This window comes from Salvelinus namaycush, chromosome 8, assembly GCF_016432855.1.
Source record: "Salvelinus namaycush isolate Seneca chromosome 8, SaNama_1.0, whole genome shotgun sequence".
NCBI classification, from domain to species: domain Eukaryota; kingdom Metazoa; phylum Chordata; class Actinopteri; order Salmoniformes; family Salmonidae; genus Salvelinus; species Salvelinus namaycush.
This window is the reverse complement of record NC_052314.1, coordinates 2430337-2457447: the sequence shown is the minus strand read 5'-3', so window position 1 is coordinate 2457447 and position 27111 is coordinate 2430337. Positions and strand designations below refer to the sequence as shown.

General features: G+C 42.1%; 2 protein-coding genes across 3 annotated transcripts; one reads left to right on the top strand and one right to left on the bottom strand.

Annotated features, from left to right (window-relative positions):
* The first annotated feature begins 2968 nt into the window (after nt 1–2968).
* LOC120052290 (zona pellucida sperm-binding protein 3-like) lies at nt 2969–6516 on the top strand. The gene is made up of 7 exons (XM_038999120.1): nt 2969–3712; nt 3938–4056; nt 4178–4281; nt 4568–4745; nt 5316–5555; nt 5699–5790; nt 6092–6516. The coding sequence occupies exons 1-7, from the start codon at nt 3173–3175 to the stop codon at nt 6139–6141; spliced, it is 1323 nt and encodes a 440-aa protein (XP_038855048.1). The 5' UTR covers nt 2969–3172; the 3' UTR covers nt 6142–6516.
* A 4359-nt stretch (nt 6517–10875) lies between these two features.
* On the bottom strand, nt 10876–16651 carry LOC120052293 (palmitoyltransferase ZDHHC7-like). Of its 2 annotated transcripts, XM_038999123.1 has the most exons (8): nt 16547–16651; nt 15788–15888; nt 15258–15563; nt 14799–14923; nt 14406–14502; nt 13877–13958; nt 13299–13429; nt 10876–12688 (listed from the first exon to the last, which is right to left on the bottom strand). In XM_038999123.1, the coding sequence occupies exons 3-8, from the start codon at nt 15555–15557 to the stop codon at nt 12509–12511; spliced, it is 915 nt and encodes a 304-aa protein (XP_038855051.1). In that variant the 5' UTR covers nt 15558–15563; nt 15788–15888; nt 16547–16651; the 3' UTR covers nt 10876–12508. The 2 variants fall into 2 exon arrangements, with proteins under 2 accessions (XP_038855051.1, XP_038855052.1); XM_038999124.1 differs by lacking the exon at nt 16547–16651 and having other exon boundaries at nt 15788–16023.
* Nucleotides 16652–27111: the final 10460 nt, after the last annotated feature.

Sequence of the window (27111 nt, the reverse complement as noted above, 5' to 3'; positions counted from 1 at the left end):
GTTCCAGTTACCTCCAGTATACAGCAAATTTGCACAGCCTTTGAGTGGGACAACATTCCATAGGCAACAATCAACAGCCTGATCAACTCTATGCGAAGGAGATGTGTCGCACTGCATGAGGCAAATGGTGGTCACACCAGATACTGACTGGTTTTCTGATCCACGCCTCTTCCTTTTTTTAAGGTCTCTGTGACCAACAGATGCATATTCGTATTCCCAATTGTGAAATCCATAGATTAGGGCCTAATGCGTTTATATCAATTGGTTGAGTTCATTATATGAACCGAAGTACTTGGGTGTATGAGATTTGACTTCAGAAGAGTTACAGCGTTTGTTAAGTGGTGGTGTCCTTCCTCCCAGGCTCTTGGCATGGTGCAAGGTTAGATAGGGTTAAAGTAGTGCTATAAAGTGATGGGTTTTAATGAATATAGGGTTAGTTGGTATTGTACTTCAAATATGTGTATTTAAATTGTATTTATTTTAAAATGTTCATGGTTCCCCTTTCTCATTTTGCATCACAAAGTGTAATGGATCTACAGTCGTGGCCAAAAGTTTTGAGAATGACACAAATGTGAATTTTCACAAAGTCTGCTGCCTCAGTTTGTATGATGGCAATTTGCATATACTCCAGAATGTTATGAAAAGTGATCAGATGAATTGCAATTAATTGCAAAGTCCCTCTTTGCCATGCAAATGAACTGAATCCCCCCAAAACATTTCCACTGCATTTCAGCCCTGCCACAAAAGGACCAGCTGACATCATGTCAGTGATTCTCTCGTTAACACAGATGTGAGTGTTGACGAGGACAAGGCTGGAGAACACTCTGTCATGCTGATTGAGTTCGAATAACAGACTGGAAGCTTCAAAAGGAGGATGGTGCTTGGAATCATTGTTCTTCCTCTGTCAACCATGGTTAACTGCAAGAAAACACGTGCCGTCATCATTGCTTTGCACAAAATGGGCTTCACAGGCAAGGATATTGCTGCCAGTAAGCTTGCACCTAAAATCAACCATTTATCGGATCATCAAGAACTTCAAGGAGAGCGGTTCAATTGTTGTGAAGAAGGCTTCAGGGCGCCCAAGAAAGTCCAGCAAGCGCCAGGACTGTCTACTAAAGTTGATTCAGCTGCGGGATCGGGGCACCACCAGTACAGGAATGGCAGCAGGCAGGTGTGAGTGCATCTGCACGCACAATGAAGCGAAGACTTTTGGGGGATGGCCTGGTGTCAAGAAGGGCAGCAAAGAAGCCACTTCTCTCCAGGAGAAACATCAGGGACAGACTGATATTCTGAAAAAGGTACAGGGATTGGACTGCCGAGGACTGGGGTAAAGTAATGTTCTCTGATGAATCCCCTTTCCGATTGTTTGGGGCATTCGGAAAAAAGCGTGTCCGGAGAAGACAAGGTGAGCGCCATCAGTCCTGTGTCATGCCAACAGTAAAGTATCCTGAGACCATTCATGTGTGGGGTTTCTTCTCAGTCAAGGGAGTGGGCTCACTCACAATTTTGCCTAAGAACACAGCCATGAATAAGGAATGGTACCAACACATCCTCCGAGAGCAACTTCTCCCAACCATCCAGGAACAGTTTGGTGACGAACAAGGCCCTTTCCAGCATTATGGAGCACCTTGCCATAAGGCAAAAGTGATAACTAAGTGGCTCGGGGAACAAAACATTCATATTTTGGGTCCATGACCAGGAAACTCCTCATACCTTAATCCTATTGAGAACTTGTGGTCAATCCTCAAGAGGCGGGTGGACAAACAAAAACCCACAAATTCTGACAAACTCCAAGCATTGATTATGCAAGAATGGGCTGCCATCAGTTAGGATGTGGCCCAGAAGTTAATTGACAGCATGCCAGGGCGGATTGCAGAGGTCTTGAAAAAGAAGGGTCAACACTGCAAATATTGACTCTTTGCATCATCTTCATGTAATTGTCAATAAAAGCCTTTGACACTTATGAAATGCTTATAATTATACTTCAGTATTCCATAGTAACATCTGACAAAAATATCTAAAGACACTGAAACAGCAAACTTTGTGAAAATTAATATTTGTGTCATTCTCCAAACTTTTGGCCACGACTGTATACTATAGTTCAGTTGAGGGTGGTAATGAAACATATTGGATGTCAACCGCCGTTAAACAGAAGAAGAAGTGATTCCAAGTCAGAAACTCTAGTATCTTTCTAGAACTCTGACTTTCTGACCTAAAGATCACTGACGTCATGATTTGACCACATTTGTTTTTAGTTCCCAGTTGTCTTGAAAGCATGAATTGTCTTCCAAAAAACACACTAACGGTCCGTCCCTTCACTTATTCAACCCGTCCGACAGTAGTTGACATAAGTTGTACTTTTGACAGACAAAAACAGAAAATGATGTAGCCTAGGTAAGATGGTCACACCCACATCGATCAGGCCCCACCTCACCACACCTACCAAACGGGCGCAAATGTACCTCAAAAGCTGTTCAAGAACGCTGTGCACCGTTTTGGGAAAAAGTGTCTTTCAGTGCTGTCACGCAACTTAGCAACAAACTGAGTCTTTCAGTACAAACTGTCACTCAACATAGCAAATGTTGAGGTAAACTGAACACACCCCATTGAGTCAATCGCCATTTTGAAGTAGTGATTTTCTTCTTCACGATTGGTTGATCCCTCCTGATGATCAGCCAATGAAGTTGGAAGTCCCCACCCAGTTGACTACATTAAAATGGTGGAAGCCCTCAATGGCGCTGGCCATGCTGACATGGCCTTTAGGCCACAAGAGGCCTCTATCATTCTCTATGGCAAGGGTGGTTAATTCCAGTCCTTGAGGGCCTGATTGGTGTCACAGTTTTGCCCCAGCTCCAGCTAACACACCTGACTCCAATAATCACCTAATCATCATCTTCAGTTTAGAATGCAATTTGATTAATCAGCTGTGTTTGCTAGGGATGGAGAAAAAGTGTGACACCAATCAGGCCCCCGAGGACTGGAGTTGCCCACCCCTGCTCTATGGGAAGGATGCGTTTCTTAAGGATTCTACAGGGCCTTTTAATGAGCACAGTCTTGAGGTTGATTACACTAATTAATGAAGGGGCGGGCTCACGTTCAACCAGATGGCTTAAAACAGTTCTTCCTAGACACCAAGGAGATGTTGTGAATTCAGCATTTGGTATTTGCAGACATGGGATCAAAGCAGGTGCTAATTAAGGTTTTGGCAGTGGTTGCTGCGTTTGTATGTTTCTGGGATGCTGTGTTGTCAACTCCTTGGGCTCATGCAGCTCTGAAGCCCGGGGCCTTCCAAAAGTCTGCAGTGCTGCAACCCAGGGGCTTCCAGAACCAGAGATCTGCAGTGCTGCAACCCAGGGGCTTCCAGAACCAGAGATCTGCAGTGCTGCAACCCAGGAAGCAGGATTCAGTGTTCCAGTCAAAACAAGTCTTTGAAACCCCGCTGACCTGGACGTTTCCTCATAATCCAGTGCTGGAGGCCAAGCCTGAAGTGAAGAATTTTGAGCTGAAACAACCTGTCCCTGCCAACACGGTGCAGGTCAAATGCGGGGAGAATCTGGTCCAGGTGGAGGTCAAGCAGGATCTGTTTGGTATCGGCCAACTCATCCAGCCGGCTGATCTCACCCTGGGGGGCTGTGCTGCAGCTGGGGAGGATGTCGAAGCCCAAAGGCTGATCTTCGAGTCGGAGCTGCAGGGATGTGGCAGCACACTGAAGGTAGCCTTTGTTCAAATCTTAATGTCCAGTTCAAATATTTTAAATCTAAGGACTGGTTTCCTGGACACATAGTAAGCCTAGTCTTGGACTTTATTCTTTTACATTACGTGTTTCATTTGGTCCACACATTTACAAAGCATGTGACAAATAAAACATGATTTGAAGTGAAATGGGGAGTCATTTAAAGCAACTGCTTTAAACGTGTTTTTTGTTACCACTTCTCAGATGCTAGAGGATGCCTTCATCTATACCTTCCACCTGCTCTACAAACCAAGCCATATTGGTGACACCCCTGTTGTAAGGACCACTGAGGCTGTTGTAGGCATTGAGTGCCACTACAAGAGGTGAGAATTCTCCAGACGGCTGACTTGTGGTGCATGGACATTGATTTATCAGAAGTAGGCCGACTTAACTCAGGACTTGAGTTAATTTTGCAGTGGCTAATGTCCATTTCTCCCCTTGCAGGAAACTCAATGTGAGCAGCAATGCCTTGAAGCCTACCTGGACCCTCTTTGCAGACTCTAAATTAGTTGAGGCGCAACTCTACTTTTCTCTCAAGCTCATGACTGGTGGGTAGTTCCATGTCTGTTAATTATTATTAGTGTCTGTATGGTTGCACCCTCAACCAACACCTAGCAACCTCACGAAGAGGTTTGGTTCTCTTGGTGTAACGGCTAAGGTGTTGGGTTGACACTTGCTGGTCCCGGTGAAGGCTACACACATCTCGCAGCCCTGAAATGACTGACATGAGGTTATGTAACATTGTAATGTAAACTCTATATTTTTTTGTTCCTAGGTGACCTGGTGTCTTTGTCAAGATGCTATTAAATTTCACGTATTTTTGCTGCTTTCTAGACGACTGGCAGATTGAGAGGCCCTCCAGTCAGTACTTCCTAGGTGACCTGATTCGCATGGAAGCCTCTGTCCTGGAGTACCACCATATGCCTCTGCGGGTCTTTGTTGAAAGCTGTGTTGCCACTCTGGTGCCTGACATTAACTCAAAGCCCAGATACTCCTTCATTGAGAATGACGGGTGAGTCGGCGAGGGCACTGTTCAAAGGTGGCGCGTACCAGGTTTGGGATCCATTTCAATTCAGGAATTAAACTTACACTGTACTTTTGTTCTTGTCTTACTAGCACTGATTTAGCTGAGATGCTATATTGAGGTTTCTGCTTGCGGACTGTCATTTTAGCTACGTTAGTGTAATGCACTGGATAGGAGTGATTCCTAAATATAAACTGAAATTCCACATTTCTCAAAGTATTGAAGAGAATTGTCCTCAGTTCACTGAAAATAATTGACCCCCTCCCCCCAATCCTGGTGTGCACACCCAACAAACTATGACTATGTACAACCAGTTTCATACAGCTTACTGGAAAAGGCCATCAACAGTTTCCTGATAACAGATGAGCCTAATTCTGGACAAATACCTTTAATTGAGGTTCTCCATTGACTATAATATTTTGTCCAGGACTAGAAGTAATCTTTATCTGGTGAAATGGTCCATAGAATTTGCAAATGTTACTATTAAAGGAGCAACTGGAAGGTGTGCACTGCACATCCTCCTTGTGAAATGTCCTCCAATGGTTTCTGGTTCTTCAGGTGTCTAGTTGATGCTGTGTTGATGGGCTCTAGTTCCCAGTTCCTGCCTCGCTCACAGGACCACAAGCTTCAGATCCAGCTGGAGACCTTCATATTCAAACAGCAGTATGCTGGCCCTGGAAGCAACAGCAAAACTAGCCAGAAAACAATGGACATGATCTATATAACCTGCCACCTGAAGGCCACTGCAGCTTCCTCCCCAACTTATGCTGAGGGCAAGGCCTGTTCCTTTGTCAATGGGTAAATGTATAGTGTGACTTTTCTGTGATGGGTGTGTTCATTTTTGCAATGGAAGCAGACATTTCTTACTGGACTGGCAGGATTGTACTTGTCTTTGTAGTTTCAGGTCTACTGAATACTGTAAAAGCTTTTTCTTCTCCCAGGTGGAGGTCTGCAGACGGGGATGACCAGGTGTGTGGTTGCTGTGACACCACCTGTACCATGAGAAGGGCCAGAGCTATTTCCATGGATGCTGGTATGATTTGAGTTTTCAAATTCACTGGCTCAACACAAATGATCTGGCAACCTGAGTGCTGCTGTGCTCAGATCATGAGAACTTCTATCCTTGTGCCCTTGAGGAAGGCTATTAACCCCACCTTGCTCTCCCCGTCCAGTGGCGCTGCACTGCGGCTTGACCCTGTGCGCCTAACTGACATGTGCAATCATCATTCAATTGGATGTTTGTGCGTCTTGAGGGACTTTGTTTTGCGCATTCTTAAACATTGGCAATACATTTAATGTTTATGATAATTCTAGTCCTCTACTTCTCTCCCCAGATGTGCAGTGGGAAGCTGATGCTGTCCTTGGCCCCATATCCATCCAGTAGGATCTTGTGTTGACGTGATCTACCTGAGTCATGACAGTAAATAGGCTATAGAGAAATAAACAACTTAATGGTTATATGCTTCTCTTGGTTTGTCAGTATAGTAGACTACTATTTTTGGTCTCTGTAGTATCATTATAGACCAAGTTCACATTGGGTTTCTTGGATGCTTAACTGGGGTTTGGTTAAATTGACAGCAACTTTCCTGTTGCAGAAGAGTGACACTTAAGAGTTAGTTTAAAAGGTAGGGTTGTCTATGCTCTTGACATTTGCATGCTTTTGTAAGGAACCTTGTTTAAATGCCCATGTGACTACAAATACATTGTCTCTGCTTGTGTGGGAAGACACTGTCCTGCCAGAAGTGATTCAATAAACCAAGTGGCCTCCACTCATTGCTGTTCTGGTACTTTAATTTCATCAGTACTATACCTGTAACTTGACATGGCTGCATTTTCTAACCAGTAAGAATGGGCACTAAAACATGTCATTTCTAAAACTCCTCAAATCAGTTAAACCATCCTGAGGTTTAACAAAAAGTGGCAGAACTAATTACACTTGCATGAGGAGAATTATCTTCACTTCTCCTCGTGCATAGTTCTGCCACTTAACCTTTATTTAACTAGGCAAGTCAGTTAACAAATTCATATTTTCAATGATTGTCTAGGAACTGTGGTTTTAACTGCCTTGTTCAGAGGCAGAACGACAGATTTGTACCTTGTCAGTTTGGGGATTTGAACTTGCAACCGTTCAGTTACTAGTCCAAACATTCCAACCACTAGGCTACGCTGCTGTCCCAATGACATATATGACCTTGTCACTCTCCTAGAGAAGGTTAGTTTTTTTTTTTTTTTTTTTCCCCCCCCCAATAGAACAGATTTTGATCCAAACGTAACTGTAAGCCTTAACAATGGCTTAAGACACAGCTTGTACAACTGGACAATGGTTGTGATGCATGACATGAATTGTCCAGAACCCTCTTGAGTGGGGACAAGACTGTATTGTTTCTACACTCTCGCTGCATATCTTCAGAGCCGTTGACAGACTCGGACCCACCGATGGTTTTAGTTCCCCAAGAACATCAACTGCAATGGATCATTAACAATGTACACTTGTGAACATGACAAAGTGGGAAATGTCACTTTTGTTTGGAAGTTGATTTGATCAATGGTGTTACCTGGGTCCATTTTCTGGGAGATGGAAGGTGACAAAGATGGTCACCCACTGGACCTGGTCCCCTTCGGGGGACATGGAGGTGACAGATGGTCATTGGCTAGCTACACCAAATATATGCACTGTAATGACAATTTTGTCAAATGTGAGACTTTAATACATTCCAACATTGATATAAGGCGTGTAGATCCCATTAACATTCACAAAAGGGTCGGGATCAATTCCATTTGAATTCAGAATGGAATGCAATGTCAGTTCACTTGTTGATGGAACTGTTAATGGTTGACTGAAATGGAATTCATCCCAACCAGGGAGCATGAGGGCTCTGGATAGGTAAAGAGAATCCAGGGTGTCAGCAGTGAGTTTTCTCTGGTGCCTCAGTAGTGGGCTTGGTGTTAAAGACCATCTTGAGCAAGAAGAGATGCAGGTAGCCCGCCATGACCATATCCTGTCCGCAGACCAACAGGTGAAGTATTTGGAGTTGGAGAGGAGGTAGTAGACAGCGCTTCTCCTCATACTGCCAAAGTTCTAATGCTGAAACGTGGAAGACGTAGCCCTCCACACGATGTCTCCTAAAAGTAGTTTGGAGAGTAACGTTAACTTTATTTCATATTTCCATGAACACTATATTATTTACATTACTATATTATATATACATTAATACTATATTACATTGCTGTATATTATATTACTTTATTATCTCACATATACAGATATTTTTACTTTATGTTGTTTGGGTATGTTTACTTTTTGGTAACATAGGCTACCACCATTCTCACACTTTGTCGAAGGTTTCGTTACGTGCATTCAATTCAATGATTGCGGTCAATAAAATGAGTGAGACAGACATGCAGTCAATCCCAAATAAACCCATTATCTCTATGGTGGACCGAGTGTTATTCAGGTCTTTCTGGGTTTCCGCCATTTTCTTCTTCTCCTTCTGTTGGCGTTCTGAACCCTCGTAGTGCAACTCAATGTTGAGAAAGACCTACATGCTGCCAAATGGGTTGTGGAAGTTGTTGAAGCACATTTGATAGAAACCTAAAATAAATAAATGACATGTTCCCACAACATTTCAAAGGGGAAATGCATTTGTCATGCACTTTGTGCACGTGCGTGCACCTGCATTCAAAGGAGGAACAATATACCCATCTTCCCAGCTATGAAGTTGATTTGACCCGTAGCTTCGTCAATTTTGGACACCAACAAGCCTTTAGGAGAGGACACATAAGCACACAGACCTTGTTCACCATCATATGGGACAACCATGTGCCGCAAATCATATTTTAACTGCTCTGTAGACTACCTCCTTAAACTACAATGGACTAAGCCCTGTTAACAGATTCCCCCCCCCCCCCCCCCTGAATATTATATATATATATTGTCATTTTAAGGGTCAATATCACTAAAAGTGTTATTTTTTTGGTCTTCAAGATAAATCACTGGATCAAATTTCAGAAGGATCCTTATGTGTGTATGCCTTCATGATAATAGAAGCATAATGACAGACTTCAAAGTTAATTTTATACATTTTAGACTATATTATTTCAGTGGAAGGAGGCCATTTTTCAATGTCCCAAGTGCTGCTCAAACAACTTCAACGAGAATAATTAGTAATACAATTATACATTTAAAATATATTTCCAAATTTTCTTCATTCAATTTGATCTTATGTATAGTCTTATGTTAACTGCTGCACTTTTTATAAGAATATTGACTATTTTCTGTACATCCTCAAAGTTGTTGTCCACCCTGTTATATTGTGGTAACTGGCACTTTATTTTAATTTTTTTTATTAACAAATATCAACAAACAAAAGAGGAATAGTCACATGCAAACAAGCATACAAACTATTTGCATTGCCAGGAATCCTAAACAAACAAATCATATTCATTAATAATACAACAAGTTTTAATTGCCTTTTTGTTTTTCATTTTAGTTAAAGTGGTGCCATATTGTTTAAACTCATTTATAAAGTGAAAAAAGTTAGGTTTTGAATTAGACCATTTGCATTTGTGAATATGAAATTGACCTAGTATAATTAGCAGTTGAATTAAATATACTACATCTTTATCTATGTCAGAATTTCTGAAATAAATCATTATATCAAAACCATTAAATTGTACAACCGGTCCTATTTTTTTTGTAACAAAACTCTGTATGTCAATCCAAAACATTCTACTATAAATACAGGCAAAAAACAAATGCAAAATGGTCTACTTCTCCATTCCACAGAAATCAGTTATATTCAATATTCAGCTTGAATCTTTCCAAAACATGTTTCACAGGATAAATTCTATGTAATATTTTAAATGAAACTTCCTTTACTTTGTTACTGATAGAATATTTGTTAGCAATTTTCCATGCTTTCCCCCATAACTATAGTATGTTAACAAGAAATTTGTGGAGTGGTTGAAAAACGAGTTTTAATGACTCCAGCATAAGCGTATGTAAACTTCTAACTTCAACTGTACACACACACACACATATCCTGTTATTGTACTACTAAACTGTGGAATAACATCTTACCATAATAGCATCTTACCAAGAAGCACTCCAGTCCGGAGGCACGCAGCACGACGGCAAAGTCACACTGGTCCACTCCCCAGAACAAGTCCTGGTCCGCTGGTAGGTCAGGATGGGGGGTCCGCCAAGGGATCACCCAAACCCAATAGAGCCAGGAGCACTACTACAGATGCCCCACATAACATGGGTGGTCTTCTTGAAATGAGGAGTTTTTATAGCAATGAGGAGCTGCAGTTAGCCACTGTCTGCCAGTGTGGATATGTTGATTTGGCCCGTGGGATAAGACATTCTTCACTACAACTTGTACATTTGCTTTACTATAGGTCCTGGGTGAAGTTTACCCTGGGTACAGATCTAGGATCAGGATCTAGGACCTAATCTTAACCATTAGTGGGGGGAAATGCAAAACTGGCCACGGTCAGCATCTAAGGGCAACTTCACCCTACTACCTATGATGGGTGGAGTTCAGAAATGGGAAAATCCAGGTCCTTTCACATATGGTGTGGAGACACCCGGTCCTAATTCCATCTCGAGGCCTTCTCCTCAGCCCTGACCCTTATATGTTACCAGATCTGAATAATTGTTGTAGTTATTTTTTTTATTTGACCTTTATTTAACTAGGCAAGTCAGTTAAGAACAAATTATTATTTTCAATGACGGTTTAGGAACAGTGGGTTAACTGCCTTGGTCAGGGGCAGAACGACAGATTTTTTACCTTGTCAGCTCGGGGATTCAATCTTGCAACCTTTCAGTTACTAGTCCAACGCTCTAACCACTAGGCTACCTGCCGCCCCAGGTAGCCTAGTCTGGATAGATATCAGCAGTGTAGAGGTGAAGCTTCCAACATATTGCTTCTACCTTACAGATCTGCAAACATTAAAAGGGTTACAGCCAAGGGGAAGGGAGGGAATTGGGACCAGTGCTTCACATACAGCTTGCTGTGCACATCAAGTCATCCACCAGTTCCAAGAGCTGCATAGTGGGCTCCCACTCTTATCATCTAGTCAGTAATATGGACAAATAGATCTGGATTTTAGGAGGTAGAAATGAAGTTGATTTAATGGGAGCACAGTAAATGTAGCTGCGAAAAAACTGAAATGTTTCAAAACAGAAGTACATAACATCTCCATACAGAACATAAAAATAAAAAAAACTCAGTCCTAATACATTCCTTTATCCAGTCCATCACTTCTTCAAAACATTTATGTCAAATAAAAAAAGATACAATTATAATGGTTAATCAGACTTGCTCAGAATCATACACCTTACAATCAGCGTGACAGGAAAGTCCCCTGTATACATAGGGGAGTGTACTGTAGTGGAATACTTGTGAGGAAGTCAGAGTTTGGCCACGGGTGTTCTTCACGATGCTACAACGTGGTAGCTACAGGAACAAAACAGCAGAGAAGTTTAGCCTTGAGCTTCAACGCTGTTAGTTGTGGAAATTGGACCGATATCGTGGTTTCCTTTGTGCATCGCTAAGTGTACCTTTAATCAGAGCACAGTTAAATTATCATAGCATACTTCCCATTAAAATAACCATGACCAAGGGTTCAATGCTAACTTTTGGCTAATGAAACAAGTTCCTTGTCCACGTCACAGCAAATTTGTCAGACACATTACTAAAAGTTGATGCGGAATCCAAACTGCTGATTCTAGTATTTCTCTCATCTTCCTGGAAACCATTCATATTTCATACTCCTCCATCCCCACCCCAACTCATCTAACTCCTACAAGCGGTAAACATGTATTTTTAAAGGTATAAAACAAATGCAATACAGAGAATGTAAACCGACATTTAGGCAAAAACAACATGATTCTCAAGCAATATATCCAGCAATATATTCATAAAATGTTTTTTTGTTTTTTTAAATGAATGGATATATAGTGGTTAACACCAATTCTAGTACATAATTTTTCCAGAGGTACAGCTAGCTACTGTCAGGTAGGGACACTTAAGCCTAATTTTATACATAGGATGCAAGAATTACAATTAGTGATGCAAAATGGCAGTCCTGCTAGTTGCGTAGACAAAATACGCAGACGTGTGCACTCCAGCAATTTGTAAGTCGACACAAGTACGCGACATTGCCATTTTGAGTAGCTAATTGGGTTCTTGCATTGTGCATGTACTGTAGGTAAGGTATAAAATCAGGCTTTACTCACTCACACACCCCCAGAGAGACAGGAAGAGAAAAACACAACAACGAGTGTCTTTAAAAAGAAGTCAATAAATAAACAGATGAAGTGAATCCTCCTCCCTGTAGGCTTCATGTAACTGTGCAATATGTCGTGTTTCAGTCTGTCTGTTTAAGGACTACAGCGCACCTTCATTTGATCTTTCAACAGGTTTCGATGGGTCTCTCAATAGTCTGAGTCCTGATCCATGTCACCTATACAGACGTGATGTTCAGAAGCACCATTGTCCATGTTGTTGGATAGAACTTGAGTATTCCTTATAGCTGGGTTGTGTTCATTAGGGCACACATTAGGAAAACATTTTGCAACAGAAAACAAAAATTTGCGTTTCTTATTGGACCTTCCCTGTTTGAGTCCGTTTTCTTCCGTTTGGTGCCTGAAATGAACAGGACCCTGGTGTCAAAGCCAGCTCCTGAGTCAGGTTCTACAGATTGTCTCAGACAGTACAGTAGGAAACTGCTGATAAGGTGAGAGGTCAGACAGAGAACTCGGGGCCAGCTTTCCGGGAGCGTGTGGCAAGTAGCCGGCGCAGTCGGAGCCCAGCAAACGGGTTGATCCACAGCAGTGACGGCTTGCCCCCAAACACGCTCCTCATGCCCTCCCAGCGAACCTGCCTCTCCCACGTGGGCTTCTCGTTCTTCAGACGCTCAATCTCCTGTGGTAAAAACACACATAGAGAGGGTAAACATCAACACCAGGTGAGAATTCAATAAAGCAGAGCGAATGAGGTCAAATAACCACAATGGTAAATTAGCCTCGGTCATTGGTCACCACAACTAGGTTTCTTCCTTACATTATCAACAGGTTTTCTGAAGGAGGCTGATGTCTCATATGTAAATAAGTCCTATTTCCCTCACTGGGACTTCACTACCATGGCCACGTGCTTGTTTAGAGGCGCAGGACATTTAGAAACAAATCCCAATCATGCAGAATAGAGAATCTTATCCATTCTACATTGTTGATAGAAATAGTCGACGTAGAATGGCGTTCTGTAATGCCTTTGCCCTACTGAATGTCTATCTATTATTTTTCTATCTATGTAGTTTGACTCCTCGCCATCTTGTTGCAGATGGATTGGACCTGAGAATCTAATGTATAACATGGAAACAATTCTTAAACATTTAATGTACATTGTATATCTAAGGTTGTGGGTTCAATTCCCGCAGGAATCAAACTGAAAATGTAGCCACTCACTGCACAGAAAGTTGCTTAGGATTACAACAGTGTCTGGTAAATGGCATATAGTGTTATATTAACCTCCTCACCGTCTCGTCGTTGCAGATGGAGTGGACCTGAGTGCCAAACATGACAGCGGTGAAGGTGAGGAAGAGGAGGCCCTCCAGGCAGAGGAAGATCATCAGCATCACCGTCACCGGGGGGGAAAAGTCACTGCACTCTGGAGGAGCAGAAACACCATTCAGGATAATCACATTAACACTGACCTCAATGTAGTTGTATTTGCAGCTGCAATCCTTAATTTGAAATTATAATAATTTATTTGAAAAATCAACAAAATGACAGTTCTGCCAATTGGATTGCTATAAAGGTGAGGGATGGGGCTGAAGAAATGTAACCCCTCTCAAATTCATAGACAGAGCTTTAGAAACGAATAATGATAGTCCACAAGATTAAAATGATAGTTTTGAAGCTGTATATTTTTGTTAACAAAGACTTTGTTAACACACAATTCAGTAAAAAAAAATCCAGATTGTGCCTTTACAACAGGGCACATTAGAGTCAATGTAGGTGTTTTTAAACAGGGCACCCTACAGTCAAAGTAGTTATATTTAACAGGGAACAGGATATTTAGAAAACTCATCTGCAATCATATAATGATACTAACCACTCCACTGGACCTTGACGCAGGTTACAAACTGGTACCCACTCAGGGCGAGAGCATGGGTGGAGATCATCGCTATATACATCTGCAAAGAGAGAGGGAACTATTACCCAATCCTGGTATTGATGGTAAAACATTCATAGTAATTCATTGTGCATTGACAATGCACACAGGCATAAAGCTACAACAAAAGCACATTGACGAGCAGTGTACACAATCACAACCTATCCTAATAATACATCATCATACTTCTCCTATCTGGCCAGAGCTAAAAGCACAGCAGCACCAATGTGGTTTACAGGCCTTTATGATAAGGCACCACAATTAAAGATGAAACACTAATCATTCTGTCAAACCCATTGCTTTCATGCAAAACTAAACAACAGTACAAAATAGGGATGTCAGCGATGCAACATTAAAAAAAAGTCTGATTAATTGACGTTGATTAATTGGACCGATGTACTACAGATGCATTTCAGTATTTCCATTGTGCACATGACCTTCAACAAGGTGGAACTGAGACGGAACTCACAGTGAAGAGGACAAAGAAGCGCTGGTTGTTCTCTCCGACACAGTTGTTCACCCAGGGACAGTGGTGATCCATCTTACGGATGCAGCGCTTACAAATACTACAGGGGAGGGAAACGACACCATGGTCGTGTTCATTAGGTACCAAACGGGGAGGGGAGGGGAGGGGGGGGGGGGGGGGGGGCTGAAACTGGGAGGGACTACCTGGACTTCTGCAATAAGAAACGTTCCTTTTTGTTTTCCATTTCAAAAGTTTGCCTAATGAACAGGACCCAAAAGATACAGTAGGCCTAAATAGGGGGTTTTGCCTAGCCAAGTGACTCAGCCAGGAAAACCCTTTAGATACTATAAAGCATAACAATAATACATAAAAGCAACAGAAGTGTCCCCTCCTCACCTGCAGTGGTGTGCTCTCTCAGGTTTGATGCTGTAGCATTTGGAACACTTATAGATGACCTCTCCTGGTTTCAGGTTCAGGCTCTCCATGTATTTCTTGGTGGCGTTGCCTTTGGGCACAGCTCCCTGTAAACAAGACACACGGTTGGACAGAATGGACACAGTCAGAATGACATGTTTGGACAGACTCATTCAAAACTTAAAGGAAACTACTAATAAGTCAGCTCTTTCACTGCTAATAGGAAAACACATTGTTCCTATTCTGTGCCCAGGAGCATCAGACTGCCCTCAGACTTACCCTTCATCATTCTGACTGCTTCTTTTACTTCTTGTATGCTCTGTCTTGCACTCCGTTCAAAGTCACTCCCTTTTCCAAGTCACCCAACATTACAATGCATCTTCACTCCTTTGTTACGTTTTGTCCTAATGAGCACGACCCTGCAGCGGTTGGTTCACTCACCGGGTCGGTGAGCATGGTGCGTAGGTGCGAGGTGAGAGCCAGCACGGCCAGGCAGTTGAAGACCACGCCGTTGACCACAGCGTACCAGAAGCTCTTGGAAGGCAGCAGCATGACAAAGGTGACCACAAAGTCAGCGTAGAGCACCAGGAACCAGGTGATGAAGGCACAGACCATGCCACAGCCGTCCTGGATGAACCACACCTGCTCCACCTCCCCTGCTGCAGAACCCACTGCAGCCTCCTCTCCGTCCAGCAGGGGGTGGTGTTGTTCTACATCTCGCAGCCGGTGACCTGAAGACATGCTGCCCTGTAGGAAAAGAAAGAGAGAAAAAGGGAATATGAAAGCACAAAAAAGACTGAAAGGAAAAGAGAGTGTCTGCTAATATAAAGTGGCTTTGGTCAAATTGTGGACATGGGCACAATGTATGGCTAAATAGCCTATGTTTCTAGCCTAACCAAAAAGAATGTGTAGAAACAACCACTGTTGTTTCTCAAGCATTGACCAATTAGGCGTATTGTGTACTCACTCACTTTTTGTTAGCGTCCTTTATAATGTCATTGTTGTGTCCAATCTTCAGAACTACTGATGAGAGCATCCAGGGCCCGACTTATCAGGCCACATAATAGCCTGGCTATAACAGGAGAGAGGGTGGCTGTTTAGTGACAGTTCAACAATCCAAATTCATAAAACAGAGGTCGACATCTTATCCTCCTCATCCAGCAACAATGTCGTGTGCACAGCAGAAGGAACACTATTTCAACCTCCCTTTAGTCTTAAACATAATACGTTCGTGTGGCTCAGTTGGTAGAGCATGGCGCTTGTAACGCCAGGGTTGTGGGTTCGACTTCCACGGGGTACCAGTACGAACATGTATGCATTCGCTTTGGATAAGAGCGTCTGCTAAATTATTATATATTTTTTTGTTTAACTTATGCAGCTTGCAAGCGACATAGTTAATTAGCTAGCTAGCGTCAGCACATAGCAACATGGTAGCTAGCTATTAGCAGTGTTAGCCCTCAGTGGTGGTTGACGTTATTAATAGGCTGTGCATCAGAAAAGTACATGCAACCATTGACATCTAACAGCAGTAAGCTGGCTATTGTTGTAAATATTATTCTCTCTTTAGGCTGAGAAACGTTAGCTAGCAGTGTTAGCACTACTGGCCAGCTACACTAGCTACAGCCAATGACTGGAACGTAAATGAAGGCTACAGCTACAACTGTCTAGTAAGCAGATACAAGCATTAGCTAGCATTATTAACGTTACATATTAGATAACTTAATTATTACCTTCTTTATAGTTTCCCTGCTAAGGTGGTGGAATAACAGCCCATTCATAACAGCCCATTCAAGGCAAGTAAGCTAACGTTAGCTAGCTACACAACAATGTTTGGGAAGGTGCATTTCCGGTGTGGTTTAATTTTTTGAGAACTGTCAAATGTTTATATTATCATATTTTTTAAAAATGATTTGGCTACTTATTTAGTTGAAATAATCATAAGTTATTGTAGAACATGCAAAACTGACCTTTTTTTAATGACAAAAAAATATGTAAATAGCATTCTCAGTACCTGTGAAAACTCAGCAAGGTGCAGTATGAAACCATGAATAAAGAACACTTTACATTTTGGAGGATCATTCCTGTAAGAATGTGAGAATGCATAAAGCAGTAACACATTTTGAAACAGGCCCTGAAATAGCTCTAACATACATTCACATAATTTAATTACAACGTCTGGGACTTTAATTTAATTATTCCTTTGTTATGGAAAACATTGTTCTAAAAACATTAGGTGATAATATCACGAGGAAAATTCAGTTTCAGGCCAATACCTTGACTTATTTTCCAGACAATATACCCCTTATCTATAAATTTGATCTATTTTATTTTGTGGGTCGAAAAACATGGATTATGTTACAATATTGCTCCTCTTGTAAGAAATTGTATTAGATATTGGTAACTTGTTTTAACAACTTCTCAACATTAGCTATAGTTGACACAATAATTGTATTAGATATTGGTAACTTGTTTTAACAACTTCTCAACACTCTACACAGCTACCATAGATGGTGTTATTTCCTTCAGTGCACTCTCAAGTAAAGTAAGTAGCCTTGCACGAGCTGGAGCGGCTCACAGGAGGCTATCTCCTGTTTCTGTAGCACCCCTTGGACAGAACACAGAACGCTTGTCTTTCGCAGGGCCTTACCCCTAGTCTACCTCTTTAATGCTAAGTGTCAAGCAGAAACGCAAAAGTCCTATTTTTACAGTCTGGCATGACTCGGCCAGGAATCAAACTCCCGATCTTGCAACCTCAGAGCATATACGCAGAAGGCCACTGATTTGCTAACTAATGTGCTTGTACGTGTACTCCCAAGCTAGTAAGTGTACACCGAAACTGATGTGCTAACTATGTTTTAAAAATCCGACCTTCGTTCAAATACCATTTGACATAATTTCAAATACTTTAGCTGGGCTTGATTGAATTTGCCTAGCGCAATGGAGTCGATAGAATAGTGGCAAAAGTGCAAACCCTGCCCATCTGGGACACAAGGCAGGCTAAAGCGAACGCTAAAAGTATATCAATGGGGAATACACTTTTTTTACAGCAGGAAATTCATTTCATCCACATTTTCTGGAATGGCAAAATTAATTAAAGGCAAATTAATTCCCGTTTGTGTTTTTATTTTATTTTTCATTCCAGAATAAAAAAATAAAAAAAAATTCACAACATAATGGCATGTGGTGACCACACTGTTCTGTGTCAATTGTTCAACTATGCTGACTGACTAAAATCACAGTCTCTGTCACATGTCTCTATCTGAATGTCACAGAATAATATTTGATAAGCATTAAAAACTTTGAGGATGGAACTTCCCGAGTGGCGCAGTGGTCTAAGACACTGCATCGCAGTGCAAAAATGTGTTTTCAGACTTCCTGGCAGTTTGACATGAGAAAAAAATAAATGTTTCTCAAATTTTGAACATTTTATCGGTGAACAATATTATGGGTGATGTTTTAGTCCATCAAAAGGCTTTTACATGGGAATCAGAATGACTGTTTGGGACCTTTAACACAGTGTTTCATGTTTTTTTTTTTTACAATCAGCTCTTGGAGACAGCTTGCATTTACTTAATCTGCTTTGATTATTAATATAGCTTTTTTTTTTAAAGAGTCCATATTTCTTACATAAGAACATCTGTAAGATCAAAATTGTTGCCAGTTTAACTGGAACATGGCTGGGTTGGGTAGGTTACTTTCAAAATGTAATCCATTACTCCCTAACCCTGGAACTTGGTCTAAGGAAAAGAGAGAGCAGGAGAAAGGGGTGAAGAACATTGTGTACTTTAATTGCAGTAAGGGTGTCCATGATTGAGGTTGAGATAAAACTGTCCAGTTTGAGTGTTTGTTGCAGCTCGTTCCAGTCGCTAGTTGCAGCGAACTGAAAAAAGGAGCGACCCAGGGATGTGTGTGCTTTGGGGACCTTTAACAGAATGACTGGCAGAACGGGTGTTGTATGTGGAGGACGAGGGTTGCAGTAGCTATCTCAGATAGGGGGGGAGTGTTCGACACCCCTGGTTTAGGTAGTGTTAGTGTTCCCAACCCGGTAGTCATTCTGAATGAAGGTCAGGCATGAATAAGAATTCCAAATGTTGGCTTTACCAACTCTGTCTGGATTCCAACAGGAATTAAACATCACTTTGCAAGGTTGCTTAGTGTGACTTGCAGGTCCGATGTGATCTGTAAACTATGAGTTTCAGGTCACTCTATTAGGGTAAAACTAGGCCCTCAAAATAAGGCCTTATGAAATACATATCCTATTGTGTTAAAGTATTTAATTTTAATGATAAGATACAGTATTCACTTAGGCTCTCACTAGGATTGCTATAGGACAAAAAAGGCTTTGTAACTTGTATGACTGTATCAGTTCTGCACTGTACTACTGCAGTTTAATTATTTGTGCCAATAGCTACATTTTCACATATCATTTTAATGTGAAGCTAAGCAACATTATAATATCCATAAACCTAAAGTCATATAATTTTTCATTTGGTGGCATTGTCAATATTTTCAGCTTGAATATGAAGTCAAAACATGCAGGGCATTATTCTAACGAGCTCCGCCCCCGAAACAAAGCCAATAAAAATACCCAGTGTTCTTTGCAATTGTTTATCAATTGTGTCTGCTCATTTAGCAGACACTCTTATCCAGATTGACTAACAGTCAGTTCATTCAACTATACAACCACATCTCACAGTCATAGCAAGTAAAATATTTTTTTGTTACCGGATTTGGATGAAATCAGATCTAAGTAAAATGACCAAAATATAAAAATGACTGTTGCTTCTACATTGATAAAGTTTGATCATAAAGTTACTGATATCCTCTCCCATTTCAAACACTTGGATTCAGGAGTCAGGATTATAAAGGGCTTTTTGTGATATCACAAAAATACAAATTTATTACACCAATGGTAGTGTCTTATTCTCTTGCCTAATTTAAATTAGTACTGTCTTATAACCAACATCGCAGAAGGTGTGTTCACAGAGGGGCGTGGTTTACATAGCTAGGTAGCTAGTCTTCTGGTGCCAAAATTTGACTGCAGCGAGTCAGCAAATATGATTAGAAGTTTCCCCTATTCATCCAAGGCAAAGATACATATATGTTTCCCCTTTCATCTGTCTGGTGTTATCGAGTAACCAGAGGTGTAAAAAGTACTCAATTGTCATACTTGAGTAAAAGTAAAGATACCTTACTATAAAAAGACTCAAGTAAAAGTAACCCAGTAAAATACTACTTGAGTGTCAGATTTTAAATGTACTTAAGTGTTAAACTTGAGTAAAAGTAAATGCTCTACATCACATTCCTTACATTTAGCAAACCAGATGGCACAATTTTCTTTTTTATTACTTTTTTTGACAACCAGGCCCACACTCCAAAACTCAGACATCATTTACAAAGGAAACATGTTTGTTAAGTGAGTCCACCAGATCAGAGGCAGTATGGATGACAAGGGATGTTCTCTTGAGTGTATGAATTGTACCTTTTTTTTGTTACTGTACTGCTACGCATTCAAATTGTAACTAGTACTTTTGGGTGTCAGGGGAAATGTATGGAGTAAAAAGTACATACGTTTCTTAGGAATGTAGTGAAGTAAAAGTACAAGTAGTCAAAAACATAAATAGTAAAGTACAGATACCCCCAAAAACTACTTAAATAGTACTTTAAAGTATTTTTACTTAAGTACTTTACACCACTGCAAAAAAAGGATGTGTGTTTAGTGAGTCCACCAGATCAGAAGCAGTAGGGATGACCAGGGATGGTTGGTTGATAGTTTAGTGAGTCCACCAGATCAGAAGCAGTAGGGATGACCAGGGATGGTTGGTTGATAGTTTAGTGAGTCCACCAGATCAGAGGCAGTAGGGATGACCAGGGATGGTTGGTTGATAGTTTAGTGAGTCCACCAGATCAGAGGCAGTAGGGATGACCAGGGATGGTTGGTTGATAGTTTAGTGAGTCCACCAGATCAGAGGCAGTAGGGATGACCAGGGATGGTTGGTTGATAGTTTAGTGAGTCCACCAGATCAGAGGCAGTAGGGATGACCAGGGATGGTTGGTTGATAGTTTAGTGAGTCTACCAGATCAGAGGCAGTAGGGATGACCAGGGATGGTTGGTTGATAGTTTAGTGAGTCCACCAGATCAGAGGCAGTAGGGATGACCAGGGATGGTTGGTTGATAGTTTAGTGAGTCCACCAGATCAGAAGCAGTAGGGATGACCAGGGATGGTTGGTTGATAGTTTAGTGAGTCCACCAGATCAGAGGCAGTATGGACATCAATGATGTCGCTCTCGCTGCTGGTGATTCTTTGATCCAGCTCTACGCAGACGACACCATTCTGTATACCTCTGGCCCTTCTTTGGACACTGTGTTAACTAACGTCCAGATGAGCTTCAATGCCATACAACTCTCCTTCCGTGGCCTCCAACTGCTCTTAAATGCAAGTAAAACTAAATGCATGCTCTTCAACCGTTCGCTGCCCGCACCTGCCCGCTCGTCCAGCATCACTACTCTGGACGGTTCTGACTTAGAATATGTGGACAACTACAAATACCTAGGTGTCTGGTTAGACTGTAAACTCTCCTTCCAGACTCACATTAAACATCTCCAATCCAAAATGAAATCTAGAATCGGCTTCCTATTTCGCAACAAAGCATCCTTCACCCATGCTGCCAAACAAACCCTCGTAAAACTGACCATCCTACTGATCCTCGACTTTGTCGATGTCATTTACAAAATAGCCTCCAACACTCTACTTAACAAAATGGATGCAGTCTATCACAGTGCCATCGGTTTTGTCACCAAAGCCCCATATACTACCCACCCCTGCGACCTGTATGATCTCGTTGGCTGGCCCTCGCTTCATACTCGTCGCCAAACCCACTGGCTCCATGTCATCTACAAGTCTCTGCTAGGTAAAGCCCCGCCTTATCTCAGCTCACTGGTCACCATAGCAGCACCCACCCGTAGCACGCACTCCAGCAGGTATATCTCACTGGTCACCCCCAAAGCCAATTCTTCCTTTGGCTGCCTCTCCTTCCAAGTCTCTGCTGCCAATGACTGGAACGAACTGCAAAAATCTCTGAAGCTGGAGACTCTTACCTCCCTCACTAGCTTTAAGCACCAGCTGTCAGAGCAGCTCACATATCACTGCACCTGTACATAGCTCATCTGTAAATAGCCCATCCAATCTACCTCCTCCCCATACTGTATTTATTTATTTATCTTGCTCCTTTGCACCCCAGTATCTCTACTTGCACATTCATCTTCTGCACACCCTACCATTCCAGTGTTTAATTGCTATATTGTAATTACTTTGCCACCATGGCCTATTTATTGCCTTACCTCTCTTATCCTACCTCCTTTGCACATGCTGTTTATAGATTTTTCTACTGTATTATTGATTGTATGTTTGATTATTCCATGTGTAACTCTGTGTTGTTGTATGTGTTGAACTGCTTTGCTTTATCTTGGCCAGGTCGCAGTTGCAAATGAGAACTAGCCTACCTGGTTAAATAAAGGTGAAAAAAAATAAAATAATAAAATAAATTGTTTTGTTGATAGTTTAGTGAGTCCACCAGATCAGAGGCAGTAGGGATGACCAGGGATGTTTGGTTGATAGTTTAGTGAGCCCACCAGATCTGAGGCAATAGGGATGACCAGGGATGGTTGGTTGATAAGTGCGTGAATGACTATTTTCCTGTTCTGCTGAGCATTTCAAATGTAACAATTACTTTTGGGTGTCAAAGACAATGTATGGAGTAAAAAGTACAATATTTTCTTAAGGCATGTAGTGAAGTAAAAGTAAAAGTACAAAAAAATATAAATAGTAAAGTAAAGTACAGATATCCCAAAAAACGACTTAAGTAGTACTTTAAAGTAATTGTACTTAAGTACTTTACACCACTGCTAGTAACTGGCTAGCTTGGTCTTAAGCCAGCATGGAACAAAAGCTGGGGAAGGGTTGCCCAAAAGTCTGACGCAGGTGTCATGTCATACATCAAACAGGAAATTTATACAAACTTCTTGACTTTATTGATAGTAATGATGTATGAACGTTGCAGTCTATATTGAAATATACCCAGACCTCACCCTGTAAAGTTTCAACTGAAATTTCCCAAATGAGCTAGCCAGCTACACTAGATGACCAAAAGTATGTGGACACCTGCTCGTCGAATATTTCATTCCAGATTCGTCCGTCGGCCTGCCAGATGGTGAAGCGTGACTCATCCCTACAGAGAACGTGTTTCCACTGCTCCAGAGTCCAATGGCGGAGAGCTTTACACCCCTCCATCCAACGCTTGGCATTGCGCATGTTGATCTTTGGCTTGTTTGTGGCTGCTCGGCCACGGAAACCCATTTCATGAAGCTCCTAACAAACAGCTCTTGTGCTGATGTTGCTTCCTGAGGCAACATACCCTCGTAAGTCAGTAGTGAGTGTTGCAACCGAGGACAGATTATTTTTACGCGCTACCCTTCAGCACTCGGCAGTCCCGTTCTGTGAGCTTGTGTGGCTTACCGCTTCGCAGTTGAGCCGTTGTTGCTCCTAGAGGTTTCCACTTCACAATCACAGCACTTACAGTTGACCAGGGAAGCTCTAGAAGGACATAAATTTGACGAACTGACTTGTTGGAAATGTGGCATTCTATGACGGTGCCATGTTGAAAGTAACTGAGCTCTTCAGTAAGGTCATTCTACTACCATTGTTTGTCTATGGAGATTGCATGGCAATGTGCTCGATTTTATACACCTGTCAGCAATGGGTGTGGCTGAAAAGGCTAATCTACTAATTTGAAAGGGCGCCACATACTTTTGTGTATAAAAATTTAGCAAAAAAATAAACATCCTCTCACTGTCAACTGCGTTTATTTTCAGCAAACTTAACATGTGTAAATATTTGTATGACCATAACAAGATTCAACAACTGAGGCATAAACTGAACAAGTTCCACAGACATGTGACTAACAGAAATGGAACAATGTGTCCCTGAACAAAGAGGGGATCAAAAGTAACAGTCAGTATCTGGTGTGGCCACCAGCTGCATTAATTACTGCTGCGCATCTCCTCCTCATGGACTGCACCAGATTTGCCAGTTCTTGCTGTGAGATGTTACCCCACTCTTCCACCAAGGCACCTGCAAGTTCCCGGACATTTCTGGGGGGAATGGCCCTAGCCCTCACCCTCTGATCCAACAGGACCCAGACATGCTCAATGGGATTGAGATCCGGGCTCTTTGCTGGCCATGGCAGAACATTGACATTCTTGTCTTGCAGGAAATCACGCGCAGAACGAGCAGTATGACTGGTGGCATTGTCATGCTGTGGAGGGCCATGTCAGGGTGAGCCTGCAGGAAGGGAACCACATGAGGGAGATGGATGTCTTCCCTGTAATGCACAGTGTTGAGATTGCCTGCAATGACAACAAGCTCAGTCCGATGATGCTGTGACACACCACCCCAGACCATGACGAACCCTCTACCTCCAAATCGATCCTGCTCCAGAGTACAGGCCTCGGTGTAACGCTCATTCCTTCGACGATAAATGCGAATCCAACCATCACCCCCGGTGAGACAAAACCGCGACTCGTCAGTGATGAGCACTTTTTGCCAGTCCTGTCTGGTCCAGCGACGGTGGGTTTGTGCCGGTGATGTGCCAGTGATGTCTGGTGCGGACCTGCATTACAACAGGCCTACAAGCCCTCAGTCCAGCCTCTCTCAGCCTATTGCGGACAGTCTGAGCACTGATGGAGGGATTGTGCGTTCCTGGTGTAACTCAGGCAGTTGTTGTTGCCATCCTGTACCTGTACCGCAGGTGTGATGTTCGGATGTACTGATCCTGTGCAGGTGTTGTTACATGTGGTCTGTCCTGTCTCCCTGTAGCGCTGTCTTAGGCGTCTCACAGTACGAACATTGCAATTTATTGCCCTGGCCACATATGCAGTCCTCATGCCTCCTTGCAGCATGCCTAAGGCACGTTCACACAGATGAGTAGGAACCCTGGACATCTTTCTTTTGTTTTTTTTTCAGAGTCAGTAGAAAGGCCTCTTTAGTGTCCTAAGTTTTCATAATTGTGACATTAATTGCCTACCGTCTGTAAGCTGTTAGCGTCTTAACGACCCTTCCATAGGTGCATGTTCATTAATTGTTTGTGGTTCATTGAACGAGCATGGGAAACAGTGTTTAAACCCTTCACAATGAAGATCTGTGAAGTTAATTGGATTTTTACAAATTATCTTTGAAAGACAGGGTCCTGAAAAAGGGATATTTCTTTTTTTGCTGAATTTAGTATACAACCAATTTTCAGTGAACCCGTTGAAGACCAACTACAGCCCCTTGGGCAAATCTAGTTTAAAATTGCTGACGTAAACCATATTAACTGGAACCACCATTTCAGTAATGGGTAAAAAAAAGTCCAAGTAACAGATTTGATTAGTTTAGACATATGTATATTATTTATATTTGAGTAGCATAAGATTAATTAAATCAATCAATGTACATGCAAAAACATAGATATTGGAACAAACAAATCCTAAAAATCTACCTGCAATAGAGCATGCTGGGAAATATGATAATGATGGGTGTGGTTTTGTTTTAACACTGGTTATTAAGTTAACACTTACAGAGTGACTTTAACACCTGAATCAACACTAGAAATGTTACACTGAAAAATCAACACTTGTTAACAATTTTCTGTGTATATACATTGCACTTATCTCTATATACATAAACTGAAGTTCTAGTAGATCAATACATAATAAATTGACCAAATATTTCGGTTACAGTGTCTCTCTCACCACCATTGATATTGTTTTGAACTGATATTGGTGGTATATGTGAAATGAGTCAGTCAAGAGCATGTTATATGTCCTCCTCTTCTCCTGCTAGGCTCCTGTCCCAGCCCTAGTCCAAGGGTTAAGCTCTAGTCCCAGCCCCAGTCTAGTCTAGGGGTTAAGCTCTAGTCCCAGCCCCAGTCTGGTCTAGGGAATAACCTCTAGTCCCAGGCCCAGTCTAGTCTCGGGGTTAAGCGCTAGTCCCAGCCCCAATCTAGTCTAGGGGTTAAACTCTAGTCCCAGCCCTAGTCCAGGGGTGTGGTTTGGGGCAACAGTGTTCAACCAAGCCACTCTTTCTATGCCGCCACAGGGGTGAGAGAAAGTCTCCTGAGCTGGGAAAGAGACAGAAGCGTGTCAAAATCCACAGCTCTGAGAATGCAGAAGTCACTGCAACACAAATATGCACAAACACACACACCTCACTATTTGTAGACCCCCCCCACACCCCTTCTTGTTCCCCTCTGTCTTCCATCCAGTGGCGTGAAATTTGTTTCCTGCTCCATTGACCTTGTCCATCCTTTTACCCACGCAGGAAAGGAATGCTAAGGAATAGGACAGCAGTAATATCTCAGCCAGACCAAAACATAAAACAAGTGCTTGACGCAGTAATATCTCAGCCAGCCCGAAACATAAAACAAGTGCTTGACGCAGTAATATCTCAGCCAGCCCGAAACATAAAAAAAGTGCTTGACATTCGCTAGATCGACACTCCTCTTTCTGTTCTCTGCCCATCTCAAGTTTGTCTGAGAGGGATGGCCTGTAGGTGGAGTCCTTGGCTGCTCTCTCTGCTGCAGTCCAGTCTCACTCTGCCTGCTTGGAGACTTAGCGTTGCGTAGCGCTGTGGGAGTGACTGTGGCGACCTGCGGCGGCGGCGACCGTAACCCTGTGAGCTGATTTTGTCCTCCGGGGCTCTGTTGACCTTTAACTTGTTGTTGAGGATGTGTAGCCGATGGACCAGGTCTTGCAGGCTGCATGTTCCCAGAGAACAGCCTGGTCTTTTCACTGAGGTCACACTGGATCTTTTGGACCTGAAAGAGAAAAAGATCAAGAGAAGAGAAGAGATTTCTGAAGATTGACTGAAATGAACTTGACCAAAAACCATTCAAATGTGACCTTTTTATATTAGTAAAAAAAATAAATGTTTAAACACCAGGGTGACCATTATTGAAATAATACCTGGAATGAAATACTGAGGGGTCTGTCTCCTCTCTCTGCCCTGGTCCACTGAGGATCCCCGAGTCCACTGCAGAGCTGCTTTGGAAATCTGCTCTTGTGCGGCTCTGTAACCAGACTCTAAATCTACCACAGAAGAGAAGGCATGGTTAATGCAGAAATAACATACTTCCCCCTAGACACATCAAAGACAGAACGCACATCTCCTATCCAATAATCCTGTACACTCTATAGAATTAGATGGTGGCCACCGTTCGTCAATCAGTTTACCTCTTTTTCATATTGGAGTTGAGGTCA

What these genes read in the sequence shown, in the direction of transcription:
- LOC120052290 (XM_038999120.1), top strand. Translation starts at nt 3,173, where the DNA reads ATGGGATCAAAGCAGGTGCTAATTAAGGTTTTGGCAGTGGTTGCTGCG. An exon ending in TTCTCTCAAGCTCATGACTG is followed by an intron (nt 4,282 to 4,567) that starts GTGGGTAGTTCC and finishes GCTGCTTTCTAG; the next exon opens with ACGACTGGCAGATTGAGAGG. An exon ending in TCCTTCATTGAGAATGACGG is followed by an intron (nt 4,746 to 5,315) that starts GTGAGTCGGCGA and finishes CTGGTTCTTCAG; the next exon opens with GTGTCTAGTTGATGCTGTGT.
- LOC120052293 (XM_038999123.1), bottom strand. Translation starts at nt 15,557, where the DNA reads ATGTCTTCAGGTCACCGGCTGCGAGATGTAGAACAACACCACCCCCTG. An exon ending in GCACCATGCTCACCGACCCG is followed by an intron (nt 14,924 to 15,257) that starts GTGAGTGAACCA and finishes TCTTGTTTACAG; the next exon opens with GGAGCTGTGCCCAAAGGCAA. An exon ending in GCTTCTTTGTCCTCTTCACT is followed by an intron (nt 13,959 to 14,405) that starts GTGAGTTCCGTC and finishes CTCTCTTTGCAG; the next exon opens with ATGTATATAGCGATGATCTC.